Genomic DNA, 18520 nt, shown 5'->3' with positions numbered 1-18520 from the left:
GTAGTTCACAACTGTCTGTAACTCCAGTTCCAGGGGATATGACACCTTCATACCAATGCACATGAAATAAATTTAAATAAATAATTTAAAAAGAGTGCTTTCTAGGGTTGAGGTCTGGCTGCTTTTGTCTCTCCCATACCTTCAGGGGACCTTTTTTTGTTACCCTGGCCCCTGAGAGCTACAATGCCCTGTCACAGTTTGGATGTTGTTTGTCCCTCAAGGGTTCACTTGTCAACAGCTTGGTCCCTGGGGTGTGATTTTGGAGGATGAGGAAGAACTGTTAAAGGTGGAGCCTGGTGGGGGGGACTCCTTAGTCACTAAGGGAGCTACCCCAGAAGTAAGACACTAAGAGGTAGTTCCCACAAGAGCAACCCACTCTAAGAGCAAGTCCCACCCCTGAATCTCGCTTTCTGTCTGGCCATGTGACCTCTTCATCCACCATCTGCCATGAGGTAACAGGCTAAAGGTCTGCAAGAATCTGACCATGCTCACTGGACTTCCAGCTAAAGGCCCGCAAGAATCTGACCGTGCTCACTGGACTTACAGCTAAAGGCCTGCAAGATTCTGACTGTGCTCACTGGACTTACAGCTAAAGGCCTGCAAGAATCTGACTGTGCTCACTGGACTTACAACTTCCCCTGTGAGCTAAATAAAACTCTTTGAAATAAAGTTAGGATTTCACGATATCAATGAATGTGAACTGGCACAGGCCTCCTTATGTCACTGGTGGATGTAAGCCTTACCAAACAGTCCCAGCTTGCATTGCAGAAGACACCATGAGAGCCTTGTTGATGTCATTAGTGAAGACAGCTGCTACAAGTCCAAAGTCTGAGTTATTGGCTCTTTCTATAACTTCATCCATAGTCTTAAACCTCAGAATTTCCTGAACAGGACCAAAGATCTGCAACAAAATAATGTACGTAAAGATGAAAAGTTTTAAAAGTTGATTATTGTCCAAATGCTCTGGAAATCCCAGGAAAGGTGTGGAAGGGGTGGCAATCGTAAGAATGCCCGAGATACCTCCTCCTTGGCGATCCGCATGTCATCAGTGACGTTGGAGAACACTGTGGGCTCAATGAAGAAGCCCTTCCTTCCCAGTCCTTTGCCTCCACACTCCAGCTTGGCGCCCTCAGCCACACCACTCTGGATGAGCTCCAGGATCTTGTTGTATTGCTTCTTATCAATCTGCAGGAGAAATCACTTGATGACTCTCAGAGGGCCTTCCATGAAAACAGAAACATGCACATTCTCATGAACCTCCCTCTGTATGATTTTCTTCCCCAAATGTCACTGCATTGAGTCAAATCATATGAAATTGATATTATCTACTAAATTTTGAATGATGAAAAAAATGGAAATTTTTTTTTTTATGGTTGCACCTAACAGATAGAGGAATCCAAATAACCCTAATGACTGCCTAACCTGGAATACCAGGTCAAGATTTTTTTTAGAACTTATCAAAATGCTAGAGGCCTGTCTCAGTGATTATTCAGTTTCGATAAAGAATAGATACTTCTGCCCATATGAATAACTAAAATAATGGATTACACAGAGTCTTTTTCAATAGCACCGCCTTAAGATACTATTACTATCCTAGAGGAGTTATGTCTTTAGAGAAGGGAATTAAACTTCCCAAGAGAAAGATTCAGACTGAACACAGAAATCAACAATTAAGCTGTCATTCGGTCATTATGGTGAATGACATAAGAAGCTGTATTCACCCTGGTTGTCTTAGCTAGAACATCAACCTTCTCACCAGAGGTTCCCAAACTGAGAGATGGTTTCCTTTACTAGAAAACCCATGCTTAGTGACACAGATGAGAACCAGTTCAGACAAGCCCTTGCAAAATTCTGACCCTGACTAGATTAAAACCACAGGGTTGGGAACCTATCGTGGTAACAGCCAGGCCAAAGTGCTCGAAGTGCCGCGTGGCTGCTCAGGAGGTGCATCTGTGATGTCTCCATTGCACTATGGGTGTAACACAGTCAGAATAAGAGATAACTCCACAGTCAGAGAGAAACTCGGCTGACCTCTCATTCCTACACGTTACAGACCGTCGCAGGGAACAGAGAGCGCGGCTGGCAGTTGGGAAAGGGAAACTGAGTCTGAGAAGGAGATCTCCACCTTTCCTGACCTGAGCATCTGAGAAGTGGCCAGAGGCCTGGGGTGGAGCTACATTACCAAGATCCACCCTGCCATGCCCAGAAACTTCCTCGAAGCTAAATCACCCCGAAGTTCTTCGGGGTAAAGAGAGGCAATACCTCAGCGCCTACATTTTCAGCTGTGAAGATAAGATAAGGTACAGGAATAAGGAGACAGCTCCAAGCGGAAGAGGCTGTTTTGTTAGGTCCCCTTAGCGCCGGTGTCTGGGCCAGTCCAGATTAATTTACACACGGGTAATGCTTATGGTTTCTTACCTGAGGACCCTGTTCAGTGGTGGGGTCAAAGGGGCTCCCCACGATGCGCCTCTTGGCTCTTTCCACACTTCTCTTCACGAACTCCTCATAGATGGACTCTTCCACAAAGATTCGAGACCCCGCGGTGCAGCACTGGCCTTGGTTGAAGAACACCCCCTGGTGAGCCTGCTCCACAGCGTAGTCCACTACAAGAGGAAGCATCCGTATTCTCAACACAGCCTTGCCTGTGGCCTGTCTGCGGAGACACCTTCCTTTCCACTTTCCAAAGGCCCAGGTATAATGCCCTGCTCATCACAGCCTATGCCAGTGAGGAGCTCTGGCCTGAGAACAGACAATACTTGCTATGTGAACTTGGACAACCTTACCTCATTGAGCCTCTTTCTTTTTTTCTGCAAACAGAAGGGCCAGCCCTCATCACTCATAACAGGAGACTTAAATTTCACTATACAAAAGACCCAGGATAACTGTGACTCTTCCAGTTCAAGAAATGCAATGGAGACTAATAGAAGCCACCACAATTGACTGTTAGCATACATGAATGTAAGCCCAGAGCTTACCAAACCTTTCCAGTTTTAAGGAGAATCAGAAGTCAGAGTTTTAATGTGACTTTTTAAGATTAGTGTAATGGTTGGAAAAGTAAACATATATTCCATGCATTTGGCCTAAGTCCCACCCACTTAGGACCCCCGACCAACTGGATCTTGTATGTTTAATGACCATTTTGGTGATTAAACTGTAACAGGTGTGATCCTTTGCAGATACTCCACCTCTTGTTCAACGTCAGTGTGATAATTATTTCCCCCTCCTTTCTGATGGCTTACACTTCAAGGTACTATTGATAAATCTGTATGCTGGTTGCTAGATGACCGAGTCGGTGTGACAGTTGACTGCCTGGTCCTCAAGAGGAAGAGGAACAAGAGCTGACTTTTTTGAGATTGATTTTTATTATTTTTAATTCTGTGTAAGTGTTGCTGTCTACATGTAGGTGTGCGCACACAAGTGCACGTGCTCTGAAGCCTGGGTTACAGACAGCTGTAAACCACCTGCCTGGAAACCACATGGATGCTAGGAATGGAACTCAGGTCCACTGAACAGCGGCAAGTTCTATCTCTCCAGCCCCACGGTCTCTAATCTTGACAAGGAAATTAAAGGCGCACTCTGCAAAGCCCAAGTGGTGTGGGGTTTCAGTCACTGTCTCTCTCTCCTGACTTCTCCAACGCAGAACTGAGAAAGAGTGCTGCCTGGAGGGTGTGGAGAAGAAAAGGGATGACCAAAGGGGGTTCCCGAATTTCATTCTGGAGAGTTTTTCAGGATAAGAGCACACAGACCAGGTGGTCTCTTCCTGGAAGGGTTGCCTAGGTTATCATCTATGCGTCTGGTAAGGTTTGTCTCACCCAAAGTCCTGGGAGCAAGGGGAAGGGGTCAGCATGAATAAGTAGAGAAGCTGGTATGGGTTTGGAAAAGGTAGCCAGTGCTCTGGAAGCAGCATTTCCTTTCTGATGATTGGCCATCCAGCTGAAAAGATGACAGACCCAGATGAAAAGTTTCAGATTTCCTAACTCTAAGCAGCAACTATATTTGAGGTATCAGAATCTTAGAATGTTGCTCTTTCTATTACATATTAATGACCAAACCTTCACCTTTTCTACTCTGTCCTACAACACCAGAAAGTCAAAATGGCCCTAGACTGGTCAATGGTTGGCTAGGTGTTCTTTCTCCTATGTGAAATGATCACCTCCTCAGAGAATTGTGATGACCTTTACTTCAGAGACCTGACCCTTGTTCTTCCATCAAGAGTAGATATACAGCAGAGGAATGTGAAGAGTAGCCTTCTGACACATGTGAGAGATCTGCGGGCCACTTACAGTCAGCATCGGCAAAAATAATATTAGGGCTTTTCCCTCCGAGCTCCAGAGTCACTCTCTTCAAGTTACTTCTTCCGGCTGCTTCTTGAATCAGCTTGCCAACCTGAAAGGAAGGGAATGCAGAGGCTTGATGCACCTTGCACTGCTGCAGTCAGAGGTCGAGCCAGCTCCAGGCAACAACAGGCCATGGTAGTTAACTGATCCTAAGGGCAAAATAATCCCGAGGGACAACTTTTGTGGTCAACTTGGGAGGATGAAACAGGCAGCTGGGATGCAGTTGAACACGTATGTTGAAGAGGATGGAAATAATGACTTCCTTTCATCATGGAAGACACAGGCCAGAAGGTTTTGTTGGAGATAAATAGCAAGTAATGTGTGATTAAAAGTTTCATGACCACATAATGGTCTTTCCTTGGGACTACAGCTTCTGGGGGAGGGGAGGCCAATTGACCCCACTTGAAAATTACCATATCAAGACAAAACAAAACAAAACAAACAAAAAAAAACCTGTTCATTCACCTCCAAAACTACCAAGTCTTATGCCTTTGCCTCTGCTTTGGGCTAAAGTGTTCTAGATAGTTGAGAGTCTGTTCCTAACTAGTATGTTAGTGTAAATGCCTATTCCTCTAGAATTCAAGTGAACAAGAGACTGTTTAAAGAGAAACCATTTGACACTAAGTGGATGTCAGTCATGAAATGGAACGTGTCCAATGGAAATAGAGATGTGCCACAGAGAGGCTCTGCTCAAGAAAGAACATGGAACCTCAGGGGCCAAGGATGCTTTCAGAAGAAAGACTGAGGCAGCCAGACCCTTCAGGGTCTGCCCAAGCAGAGATGGACACTTTGGGGATGACCTGCATCCACTCATTGGTGGCAGCAGGCTATAAAGGCCCTGTCCAGCACAGGACCTCACTGCAGTACCATATATGGCCTGCCATGCCCAATGTGGTGGTTAATGCTGTCAGGCCTGCCTGTGATTGTCTTCCCTTTGGCAGAGGTTACTGATGGATGTCCTGTGCAAAAACTACACCTCAATGATGGCCTCAGAGGATCCACTTGCAACACGAGGCATCATACTGATGAACACAGGTCACTTCATGTAAATGCTGAGCTGTCATGTAGCCTATACAGGAAGTTGGGTCCTGTGCTGAGGAAAAGTTACTTGTATGGAATTCTACTGAGAAATAAAACATTTAAAAGTCTTGAGAAGAGAAAAGCTACATTTGTTTACGCCTGGTGTTTCAGTGGCTTTACTGAGACTCTATATCAGGATAATGAGTTCTCAGACACTGGAGAGGTGTAGTTAAGACCCCCACCTAGACTGCCTGGAGTTTTCACTGCCTTATACTCAACTGTGGGATCTTGAGAAACTGGGTCAGCTTTCTGAACTTTGGTCCCCTGCTCTATAAATGGGGATGAAAAGATTGTGTGCATTCGAGTTTAGAAGTGCCATGCTAGCTATAGTGCCTTAATACAGACAGCTCTCAGAACCCAGCCCAGCACACTGTAAGTGTCCAGACATCCTAAACACATACAAGGGTGAGGAGCAAGGGGGGGCCTGTTCTTCATGCAGAGACATCCAGGTGGCTGTAAGAGTAGGTACCACCAGGCTCACCAATGTGTGTCTCCCCCAGATCTCCCCAACTATGTACATGCCTGGTAATTGCTTCAGGAAAAGTCCCGGTTGCCAATATTGTGCACTAACTGGGTTGAATGTCTTTGTGTTGCACTGTAATTCTGCCTCATAATCATGTTTTTTTTTTCTTTTAAGAAAAAATGTCCTCATTCTGAGGAAACAACCTTTTTTTGTCACAAAGTATTTTTGTCCAATGACAGTTTTCATGTCTATAGTAACTATACAGTCCATGATCATCAGAAAACAATAATTTGTTGTTTCAGAGAAGTCATATCTCTGAAAGACACAGAATTAGTTTCTTGTTTTGAACAAAAATGTTACTCATTAAGGTGTAGTAAATACTAAAATCTGATTCTGAATATTAATAGACGGATTTTGGTTCACCAGCCTAAGTTTTCCTTAGCTATCCTTCCAGCTAGGCCTCTTGTATCCCTAGGCGAAGTACCTAGGAATACCTGGGCTCATTAAAGGCTACGTTTCCAGAAAAGCAAATATGCTTTCTCTCTCTTCTGAGAAGAAAACACGCAGACGCAAAGGCAGTCTCTGGCCCTTTGGTCTGGCAGACAACAGTGTAAAGTAGAAATTATGTCTAGAGCCTGAGACACTAGGAAGAGGGAGGAACCTGTCGATGGGCAGTTCAAGAACCAGCTGCTCTTAAACTCCACGCCATCACCTATGAGGAGTCCCTGAAGACTTGGCCATCGGTGACTGCTTGCTCTTGTGAGGAATTCCCATGTGCTTGGCTCTCTCTGCTCTTTGTAATTGATGTGGGTACATTCTAAAGTCTTGGGAGATAAATAAGTAAGTGATTTGTCAAAGAAGACAGTTACTGGAATTCATGAACATGTCATTCATAATGTGAGTCTAGGGCAGACATTTACATGTCCTGATTCATTTATGCTGCCCACAAACCCCTGGGGAACATATTATCTCACTCTAGAGAACAACAGATTTAAGAGTCAGAAACTAATAAACATTAATTAGCAGGTCACCTAGCTGCTCAGTAGCAGGCTGACTGTAAGGCCAAGCTTAGGGGCCTGCCCATCCCTCCCTGTTCTGTCCTCTGTTCTGCCTCCTTTTCTATGTCACTAAGGATGCAGTGTGTGTCACAAACCACCAGATCTTATCACCACACTCCAAACTGATGGGAAAGGAGAACAGCAGCTCCTGTATTTAAGAAAGAAGCTGCATGAAAGGGAAGCCATGGATTTTACACCGAGCAAGATGTTGACTAAATGCGTAGGGCCGGTAAAGAAAGTGCCAGCCTAGCTGGCCTGCTTTTCTCTGAACCTCACTCCCTGACACTCATCAGGGATGAATGGACCACCAGACTGTTCTAGGAGGGGTCAGGTTTCGCCACTAGGTATGTTGGCCAATGATTATTTTCATGGCTCCAGTAACTTTACAGTCTGTGATCACCAGAGAATAATTTTTCCTATGCCAGCCTTTCCTTAGAAACCAAGATTATTTATAATAAATATTGCGGAGCAAATATAGGGTGAATAGTGCCTTTCTTCTTTGTTTCTGGACAAAGGTCAAGTTGTAGTTCAGCCTCCAGGAGAGATGGATTTGGTAGCAATGAGAGAGGCGCTTCCATCTGGGGTGGTCTGAGAACAGAACAATTCTAAAAATCCACCTGCTACAGAATGCCTTCGTCCAGCGCATTCCCACAGTTCTACTCTGTGACAGGTGCAAGGCTGACTTAGTCTCTCACCGACAGGGGATGTGCAGCCAGAGAGACTCTCATGTAAACCTGGAAGGTATCCAACAAGTGTGGCTCGCTCTGAAGTGCACTTTGAAAAACCTGGCTCTGATTTAATACTAGGCCCAAATAGATTAAGCCACAAAGGTACTTTTACATTAATGTGAGTCTTCACTACAACCCACTCAGTTAGGCCACTCTGGTCCTTCCCTATGGAACAGGGCAAGGACACAACAATCTTCATCAATTGCAGGGGCAGGCATCATAGGCCTACCCAAGGTGTTCTTAGTTTACAGATCAAACTCTCTGACAAATATACCGCCAACACGTGACTCTTCCATGGATTGGAGAGTGGAGAGAGGTTAAGTGACTCCAAACAGGAACTATTCCTCACTACCATTACTACAAAGGGAAAACAGAACCAATGCAAGCCCAAAGCAGGGGAAAATGGTGTGCTTAAAATTAGAGACCAGGACGAACCTGTGCTAACATGTCTGCAAGCCAGGAAAATCAAGCTAAGGTATTTCATACACAATTCCTTGGAAAGGTGTCAGGCTAAACCTATGGGATTCAAACGTCTAAGGAGCAGTGATTGTAAACAAGACAAATCCCTGGGGTTGACTTCCCTTCTTAGGTGGGAGGGTTGGAGTGTAGTCCCACGGGAGCATGTTCCACACCCTTTCCTACATGTCCAGAAGGTGGGAAGTGCCTCGTGAATAAAGGAGGCTTAAGTGTCAAGATAATGGGCACACTGTATGAAAGCTACGCCAATTTGAATGAAATAGGCAATGTATAGATGAAAAGAGAAAAATCATACGGTTTGGGAAACAATCTTGTAAAAGGCATAAATAGAGCATAAGGACCTGGTTTTCAGGCCATCATCTTTTGCAATCTGAAAAGGTTTCTCAGCACACTCTTATCATCCCTTCCCATCTCTGGGATGATGTGCCTGGTAAGCATAACCATATATAGGTTTATGGAGTAGTTTGGTCCCTAAGGATTCAAAATCCTAGGCTTGCCAGGCACGGTGGCCTACACCTTTACAGCTAGCACCCAGGAAGCAGAGTCAGACAGATCTCCAGTCTGGTTTACATAGTTAGTTCCAGGCCGGCTAGAGGTGCATGATGAGATTGCCTTAAAAGAGAAAAGGGAGAAGAGGGGAGGGGAGGGGAGAGGAGGGGAGGGGAGGGGAAGGGAGGGGAGGGGAGGGGAGGGGAGGGGAGGGGAGGGGAGGGGAGGGGAGGGAGGGGAAGGAGGGGAGGGGAGAAGAGGGGAGGGGAGAGAGGGAAGGGAAGGGAAGCCCTGGGTACTATGAAGCGGGCTTGCTCCTAGCAAACTTCAGTTTGGAACTGCCCCTTCACCTTCCCTGGCTTCAGTTTCTTCACCTGCAGAATGAAAGCTCAACCCAGCAGCAAATGTGTCCCTTAGCACTCTGGTTAACTGGAGTTTAAAAGGACAGATGGGACTCCTGGGGCCTGTACTCACTCAGAAACTGTGTTTTTCTTGCCATAAGGAACAGAAGTAGCTTTTTCCCAAGAGCACCACAGCTGTTGAGGCCAGCAGAAAAGCTGGTCTGTTTTGAGTTTCCCCACACAACCCTCCTTATGAAAGAGTAAGCGATAGCGAGGCTATCATTGTTTCCTAAGGCGGTACTCCCTGCAGAGACTCCAGCTCGATCCGTGTTCCCCAAGCAGGCACGGTGGTGAGTGGGGGTTCCCACACACATGTGAAACTGGGCTAATTCTCAGCAGGAATGTTGGCACAGACCAACTCTGCCTCCCATACTTGTTTGAATAGACTTCAAGATTGATATTAGGAGTATCCCTACAAGAGCCGCAGTACTCCAGAATCCTGTTCGCGGCAACGCGACAAAGGTAATTTGGTTCTTCACAAAGAAAATAATTTGTTATCCAGGACCAAATGGGAGAAAAAAAACAAAAAAAAAAACCACAAAAGGCTTCCCAAGGCCATGTTCATACAAGGTGTTTCTCTCTACAGTTTCTGAAGTTGGTTACAGATTTTCACAAATTAATTACCTTAATTAAGGTGGGTCCCTTCTCAGAGCTAAGATGCCTTTTCAGAAACAGAAAACAGACCTGGACAAAAGATCTCAGTCCACTTTCTGAAGATGCCCGCTTTCTCTAGTATATGTTCATTTCTTACTATACCCCAAATACACCGACTGATTCTTTCCTCTTCCTTCTGGACTTCCAGGGCTGTACTTCCTGGTTCCATCTTAGATGGAAATGGCAAAAAAAAAATACATGTAGCGTGCATTTCTTGTCCTTCTGAAATACCAAGAAGCAAACCAAATTAATCTGTTCGATTTTCACCAGAAAGAATCAGAACCCAAGGCAACTTTTCTGTGGTAACAGCAGTTTGAAAACACTATCTGTGAAATGCAGATTATGCAGATTATAGAAATCAATACAACCATGAATACACATCTGGCCTTTGTTCCCACGATCCTCTCCACTACCCATCTACCACTGGAAGCCCACGAAAACCACATGCGCTTCCTGGAACAGGCTCTGGGTCTTTAAACGAGAACCCCTTCATCTGCAGGCAAGGCTTTCGTCCCTCGGCTTACTGGATCAAGTCCTCACAGACCTCCTCGGGGCACCTCCTGAGCTGCTAGTTCCTTCTCCCACCTTTCCTTGGTCCCATCGCCTCCCATCCCACCGTGCCTTGCCCATAACGCTCACCCTGTACTAGCTTACCAGCTGTCTGTCTTCCTCCCAAGACTGAACTTATCAGTACAGGGGCTCTAGCTGATGTGTGTGTGTGTGTGTGTGTGTGTGTGTGTGTGTGTGTGTGTGTGTGTGTGTGTATCGGTGTAATTTTCAGTCACATTTGCTGAGTCAGTGAGCCCCAGCAAGGCTTGTGAAGCCTCTGGACGTGCGGGTGACAGAGGTGAGACGCTGTAGAAGGCCCATCACAGGCTGAGCTTGCAGCTAGCAGGGTCTTGGGCTCCCTCTTCCTCCTCTAGCTTCACGTCTCAGGCAGGGGATGCTGCACATCTGGAAAACTGGCTGTACCTAGGGAGCCCAGGCACTCACAGCCTTTTCTGAGTCTGGGCTCTACCTTCAGAGCTTACAGCCTGGGCTTCAGGGTTCATAGCTGTGGCTGTTTTTCCAAAGAACCCAAGAGTATTCAAATGTACCACTACCACTAAGAACCATGGGAGCAGGCTGGGGACATAGCTCAGTGGCAGGGTGCTCACCTAACATGTGTAAAGCCCAAGGTTCAATTCCCAGATCGGTAAAAGAACCTAGGGGAGGGGCGTCAAAAAACAAAACAAGCCGAACCCCCTCTTGGGGGACAGCTGTCCCCGCTCATCACAGCTCCATTCTAATGTTACTGTTGACTGAGTGCCTCTTCTATGCTGTTCGTTTTCACACACATTATTTTCATCTTCACAGCAACTGTGAGAGGCAAGAGTTATCCCTCCATTTTATAGGTGGAAGAAATCAGGACTCCAAGAGGTTTAGGAATGACTTAGTGATCGGTCCCTGTGGAGTAGCAGAGCCTGACTGGACCTAGAATGCCCACAGGGAGCTTCGAGCTTTTCCCACCACAGCCTCTCTCTGTGGTGGCTCCTCTTCTCTGGATGTGCTGTGACAGGGGGTGGGGGGTGGGGTGGGGGGTCCTCTGCCATGCAGGAGTCTGACCATTATGCACAGGATCTTATGACCAACCTAGTCTAAGTCAGCTGTCTGCTCCACGTCATCCTTCTGTTCCATAACACTTCTTTATTTCAGATCAGTAAGAAAAAACTCAAGGTTTGATTTCTTACGTTGCTTTGATAGGAAGAAGTGCGATTTACTCAAGTCAGAAAGATGCACGTCCCACTAACTAGCTAAGCTACAGGGACAGGTTTCTTAGGACCTGACCATTCAGCCTCAGCCTGGAGAGAATCCCTGCTTCAGCAAATCAGAGAGGAAACCAGAGTTCCTCAGTCAGAAGAGACAGAAGCACACATCCTCTTAGTCTTTGCTATTTGTGACTGAAGAATTTTAAAAAAGAAAAGAAAGTTCACAATTAAAAACCTATACAGTTGAACATTTTGTCACATCAAACTAGTATTTTTTCATTAAAAATCCTTTGATTCATTACCTTTGCTGTTTTGTTCTGTTTTAAGGAAAAAAAAAAAAAAAAAAAAAAGGCTGAAACTGTCCCAGACCACAACCTGCCTATGAGGGGTGAGGCCAGAGAGAGAAGAGAGCTGACCTAATTCATCACTCCAGCAGCGCAATGAGCTTGCATCATATAACAGGACAGTCACCCAACTTGGGAAATGAAAGGGGAACCCCACTGCGTGAATTAGCATCAGTGGTAACACAGCTGCTAGCTACAAACACTGGCCTGGCACGGATCAATCAGACTCTCCTGTAGTCTGCTTTGATGGTCTCCCTACTATCTTGTTGACTAATGATGAAATCATGGTTTTGCTACTCTAACTGAATGAAAAAAATACATCATATCAAACAAAATGCAAACCGTCTTCCTGTACTTTGTTGAAGATGTTTATTGACTCTGTGTTTATAAGAGGACTTTCATTGTCACTTATTAAATATTTACACATACTGCTTATGTATTTAGCTGCATAAGGAGAAGTTAATCCTGTCTTGAATCAGAGTACTGTTTGCTTTCTGAAGGTTTTTGCTAAAGTAAAATGGAAAGCAGCCACTTCAACTAAGCTTCTAGTTTCAGACTGTTGCAGATGTTTTGTGATGTGTCAACAGGTTCCCTATCCCTGGAGCGATCCTAACAGAAGCTATGATCAAATCTACTTTTAAGTGACATGTTCGATGTAGAAGAATCTATGTGATTTCCCAAGTAATCAACAAAGTCCAAAAAGAACAGATGAGTTACAACTTGATTTTCATGTTCTAGATAAGGTCCCGTGACATCTGCCACTGATGTCATTCAGGGAGAAAACAAGAAGATACCTCAAAAGCCACAGAACTGGTTCCCCTTTAAAAGAAAATAAACCTCCTTGAGAAATAGCAAATGTATATTCTATGGGAAAAAGTTAGCTGAAACAATGCGCACTGGAGTGTGGTTCTCAGTGTGGTACATGTTCCTACCAGCCAAGCACGTCACAGGTCTACTTCTACCTGATTCCCTTTCCCAAACCATCCTGGCTTCCTCCTTGTCTTATTCAGTGTTTTACTACAGTGAAGAGACACTACCCAAGGCAACTCTTCTAAAAGAATTTAATTGAGGAGAGCTTACAGTTTCAGAGATTTAGTCCATTATCATCATGGTGGGGGGTATGGCAGCACACAGGGTACTGGAGCAGTAGCTGAAGCTACAGCTTGATCCACAAGCAGCAGGAAGAGAGAAAAAGAGACTGAGCCTGGTATGGGCTTTTGAAACCTCAAATCCTGTCCCCAGTGACACACCTCCTCCAAGGCTACACCCGAATCCTTCTAACCCTTTCAAACAATTCTACTCCCTAAGTGACTAAGCATTCAAAAAGATGAGCTGGTTTGGGTTATCTTATTCAAACCACAACACCCCCTCTACCTCTCTTTCCCACAGACTATCTCCACCTTTAAAGCATGAGCGCTCAGTTATTGAGTATTTTCTCCTGTTTTTATAAAGCTATTGCCATCAAAATCGTGTGGTGTCGGTGAATGGAAACACAGACAAGTGCAATAGAACAGTCTAGAAAGAGCCAAACAAATATGGATACTCATGCTTGAGAAAGACACAGGGTGATACAGTGGAGGAGAGCATCTTTTCAAGAAGTAGTGGCAGCTACAGCCATTCATATTAACAAGAAAGAACGCCAATCTCTACCTCATAACAAACACAAGAATTAACTCAAAAGTGCATATACCTAAATGTAAAGCAAAACCAAAAATCCTCACATGGAGAAATAGGAGGCAATCTTTGAGCTCTTAAGTCAGGTAAATGTTTCTTAGACATAGTGCCAAAACCCTGATCTATAAAAGAAAATATTGCTGGACTACAATTCATCAAGCCCAAGAGCAACTGGTCTCTTCCAAACTACTGTTAAGACGATTAGAGAGAGACCACAGACTGTAGGAAAGAGCTGCAAAATATAAACAACTTGTACCCAGAATTCAAAAGTAAGAAAACAATATTCCCCTTCCCAAGGGGCAAAGATGAAAATAAATCCCACCAAAGATAGTGCATAGTGGCAAATATATAAAAGAAAAATGCTTAATTATTGGGAATTCTAAATGAAACCACACTGATATTAATACCATCCAGCTATCTGAATGGCTTAAATTAAAAAGACTAACCATATCAAATGCTGGTGAAGATGTAGGGGAGTTGTAAGTGTTTCCATTGCATAGAAATATAAAATGGTATGAGAACCTGCCATGTATAGCCATTCTATCCCTAGATACACACACACACACACACACACACACACACACACACACACACACACACAAACACACACAGGTTAGGGGAGGAAACAGGAAAGATTTGTTCATGAAAAGGTTTGTATTTGTACTAAACCCAATCTGGAAGCAACTCAAATGTCCATCAACAGTTGACAGGATAGTCAAGTTGTGATCTATACATAAAATGAAATATTGTTCAGCAGTAAGAATCAGTAGAAATATACAGCAACACAAGTGAATCTCAAATTAATTATTCTGAGAGAAACTAGCTATTAATACTGTCAGTGTCCATTCACATAAACTTGTAGAAAATGAAAGTAACTTAGTCAAAAAGTATAAAGTACCCAGAAGTGTAGGGACTGGGATGGAGGGAGATGGGAGAAGACTTCTAAGTGTGGTGACTGCATGCACTCTGAGTGAGTTTGTGCTCTCATAGGTGGATGGCTCCACATGCCTGCTGTACCATGCTCTACACTTTAAATACATGAGATCTACTGGACCTAGACTATGCCTCAATAAACCCATTAGCAACAATGTACTAAGCAAGTAAAATGTTATGGTATAGGTTAACTGTGCCATATAGCTCTTGGTTGTGCTTTGTGGACTACTAGCATGAAAATTACTTTGAACCTATGTGACTGACTAAGGTATGGCTTAATAGTTTTTAAAGTAAAATAGACGCACTGGGGATAAATAAATTAAAATTTAACATAATCAGAGCCTGGAAGGAATAATGAAAAGGAGTAGAAGAAGTTCAGGGGAAAACAGAAGCAAAACTAAGACTGTATCCGTGCTGAATAATATGTGATTTCTGGAGCATAAGGAGGCAACACTTAAGGTTTTCACTCCAAACAAGTCAGGTGTCACAGCCCGGGAGCTCATCAGAGCTTGCTGGGCAGCACTGGGTCATGTGGGAAGAGCCTGGAAGGATGGCTGCGGTGAAACTGTGCTTCTAGAAGACGATGTGGGTGGCCTTCCATGTATACACATCTTGTTTCAGCACAATCAACACACTCAGCATTGTGAAGTTCTAAGTGGGGTGTGGAGTGTGACCCATCTAATCCAATCCAAGCAAACCACTGACTCTTGACCATGGGTGAAGAATTCCTAGAAAAGTTTATTAAAATGAGGATTCCTAGACTCACTGCCAATTTCAGCTTAGGCCAGAAACTCTGGGTGAAGTCCTGCAACCAGAATCTGAATGAGGGCCCACCAGCACCACAGCGAGGTGCTCCTGAACAACTGCTGAATGCAACAGTATCTACAGTACGTGTTTCTTCTTCCTAAGTCCCCCTTGCCACAGGATCTCATTTTGGCAAACCCTGGTTCAAAGAGTGGCCCCTGCTCTAGACCACAGCAAGGAATCCTAACTGAATCTTTCAATGGGTACCAAACTCTCTTCCCGGGCTACATTCTAAGCAGTCCACTAATTAACCTAAAAGATTTAAAAAGAGCTTATTATGCAAGCTAGCACTTGGTCAATTTTCCAAAACATGAAACAGAAGAGAAACACACATACACTGCTTACTAGAAGCCAAAAATATCTGTAAACTATTTATGCAAGCCACAAAACAAACAAAAGGAGAGTGAAGCAGCCAGAGGAGAGTGGGAATTAGCCTTCGACAGACATTCTTTGCAAATGGAAGTTTCATACTCAACTAGTGTTTACTAAAATCTTTCAACGTGCCAAGCAATAACGGTAGACCTTCCAAATGTATTGTCCCAACCCACAAATAAGCCTGTACAGAGTTACTACAAGCCTGCCAAACGTGAAAAATGAAGGACAGGAAGGAGGCCAAGATCATACCGTGAGAAAGCTGGGTCCTAACCCTTGTCTGGGAGAATCCATTGGCTCGTCTATTATACCAATGATTCTCAAACCGTGGGTCATGACCCCTTTTGGGGGGGGCAAAAGACCCTCTCAGAGGGGTCATACATCAGATATCCTGCACACCAGATATTTATATGATGATTCATAACAGTAGCAAAATTACAGTTAAGAAGTAGGAACGTAATAACTTTATGGTTGGGGGTCACCACAACACAAGGAACTGTACTAAAGGCTCGCAGAATTAGGAATGTTGAGAACCACTGTTTTATACCAAACTTCCCCAAGCATAGATTGTCCTACAAATGTCACTCAGAAATAAATAGAAAGTTGGAGTGGTGGTACACACTATTAACTCCATCATTCAGGAAGCAGAAGAAAGCAGGCAGATCTCTGTGGATGTGAGGTCAGCCTGGTCTGCATGGCGAAATTCCAGGACAGCCAGGGCTACAAAGTAAGACCCAGTCTCAATCCCCCACCCCGTAAGATCCCCTCCCAAACAAACAAACAAAACAGCAAATAGCTGGCTATGGCGGCACATGCATTCTCCTTTATCCAAGCACTCAAGATGTGGATCTCTGTCAGCCTTCCTCCAACTACAGAGAGTTCTAGACCAGCCAGGGTTACACAGGGAAACCCTGTCTCAAACAAATAACAACAACAACAACAACAAAGCAAACAAACAATAATCCCAAGTAACGATGGCTCATCTTCACTGACACTTTGCTAAGAACCAGCATCACACCAAACATTCCACTGCACTTTCTTTCACCCTTTCAAGGCACGAAGTAGGTAACAATCATTCCTAATCTGCAGACAGGAAATCTGAGGACTGCAAAGACTGCACAGTAACAAGTCCTGTGACGAAATTCATACAACCATAATAGGCATCTAAATCAAGTTGAGGTTTCACATACAAATCTGGCATATGTAATCTTAATTGCTCTTCTTAGTGTAATTTGAACCCTATGTTTGAATTTCTTCCCGAAAAAGTACAACTTTATCTACTGCTTTCCAGAGCGAGGCAAAGTACAGTGCATCGATAGTGTTCTTGAGTAGTACTTTATTTTCTGAGTAAAAGATCAAGGGATATTAACTCGAGCTGAAATAGATTAACTTCCTAAGTGAATATAGAATTCTAGGAGAGTTTTTGCTTACCACAATGCTAATTCAACTGATCATGAATTGTTCAACTCAGACATGATCTTTGCTTGTTATATCACTGCATAGTTTTGCTGATGGAAATTAATGTGGTCTAATGTGGCTGAGTACATACGCCGAGGACTATGCACTCGAGGTGAATTGAGGGAAACAGTGACAGAGAAAAATCTCATCACTTATCTACTCTCACATACTTTATACTCTTTAAGGTGAAATAACCCAGCAAGAACAAGGAGGTCCCATGTTCACCAGTCACTGGGTGATGAGATCTGGTGCAGGCTAGACCATCAACTGTGGATGACATTAGGAAATCGGACATATACTGACTCCTCAGGAGGTCTCACCAGGTGTGGTCAGTTTCAAGGTTGTGTTTGGCTCCCTTCCCCATCTTTCCACATCATCTTGAAGAAACTTTGCAGAACGGGTACTGGATTGGTATATAATCTGAAATTTGGGAATTTTAAATGTCTGACAAAAGTAGAACTATTGGAAAGATGAAAAACAAAAAACAAAAACAAAAACAAAAAAATACCTGCATGTTCTTGCCAGGATGCATCAAAAGCTAACCTTCCATTGTGCATTGCAGAAAAGTTTGAACTGGCCTTTCAGAAGGTCCTGGTCCTGGCATGTGGGATTGATTCTGAGACATGACTAACACCAGCGTCACTGATTGCACACTAATGTCAAGCAACACATTGCTCACAGGGGTCTCCACAGCTGGGGTCCTTTCCTCCATGGTCTCTTCACAATTTGGTTTCTATAACCTGCAGTTTCATTTTCTTCAGTGGTAAGATTAAAAGGAAAGTAGATCCAAATCCTTCCCAGCTGAGATAACCACAACAGAATTAAGAGGTAGAATTATCATTTCCTTAAACATTTGTTTTCCTTTTTGGAGAATGGCTCAACTCAATGACTACGAGCACTGGCTGCTCTTGTAGAGGACCTGAGTTTGGTTCCCAGCACCCATATAGTGACTCACAATCATCTATAACTCCAGTTCTTGGATTATGACGCCCTCTTTTGGTCTCTGTGAGCACTGCATGCATGTGATACACATACATACATTCAGACAAATATTCATACATATAAAAAGAAATAAATATTTTTGAAAAAGAATCTATCTCAAAAAATAAGGGAGGGGAAATGATGTTATTTTTAAAAAGCACTTCTTATTTTTTAATGAAGTAACTTTTTATTCAAGTTTAAATATCTTGAAGAGTGAAATTTCTCTAGATGCCCAAGATACAAGGTAAATTCACAAGGAAATTTTGGGTTCTATTCTATTAGAATGCATCTTTAAAATCAGGGAAATTTAAAGGAAACAGTCTGATGTCATCTCCTCCTGTGTGCTTGCACACCACTCTAAGAACTGCTCAGAGACTGTCCTGTAGGCTACCTTGACATGCATGTTTCACTGGTGCATCCCCAAATCCCAACAGTATATGGTAACTTGGTCCTCAGTAAAGGTTAGCGAAATGACTTAAGATATCTGGGGATTGAACTTCAATTGCTGTGTCAGAAAAT

General features: G+C 43.8%; 1 protein-coding gene across 1 annotated transcript in view; it reads right to left on the bottom strand.

Annotated features, from left to right (window-relative positions):
- Positions 1-18520, bottom strand: part of Aldh1a2 (aldehyde dehydrogenase 1 family member A2) — an 80796-nt gene that overhangs the window by 9973 nt on the left and 52303 nt on the right. Inside the window, exons 8-11 of the mRNA XM_006979267.4 lie at positions 4284-4386; positions 2419-2603; positions 1021-1185; positions 744-901 (exon numbers count right to left, since the gene is read on the bottom strand). Coding sequence (XP_006979329.1) covers positions 744-901; positions 1021-1185; positions 2419-2603; positions 4284-4386 — 611 coding nt within the window. The remainder of the gene's footprint in view (positions 1-743; positions 902-1020; positions 1186-2418; positions 2604-4283; positions 4387-18520) is intronic.

The sequence above is a fragment of the Peromyscus maniculatus genome, chromosome 7 (assembly GCF_049852395.1).
Source record: "Peromyscus maniculatus bairdii isolate BWxNUB_F1_BW_parent chromosome 7, HU_Pman_BW_mat_3.1, whole genome shotgun sequence".
NCBI lineage: Eukaryota > Metazoa > Chordata > Mammalia > Rodentia > Cricetidae > Peromyscus > Peromyscus maniculatus.
The sequence above is the reverse complement of the archived record's forward strand: the minus strand, read 5'-3'. Positions and strand labels throughout refer to the sequence as shown.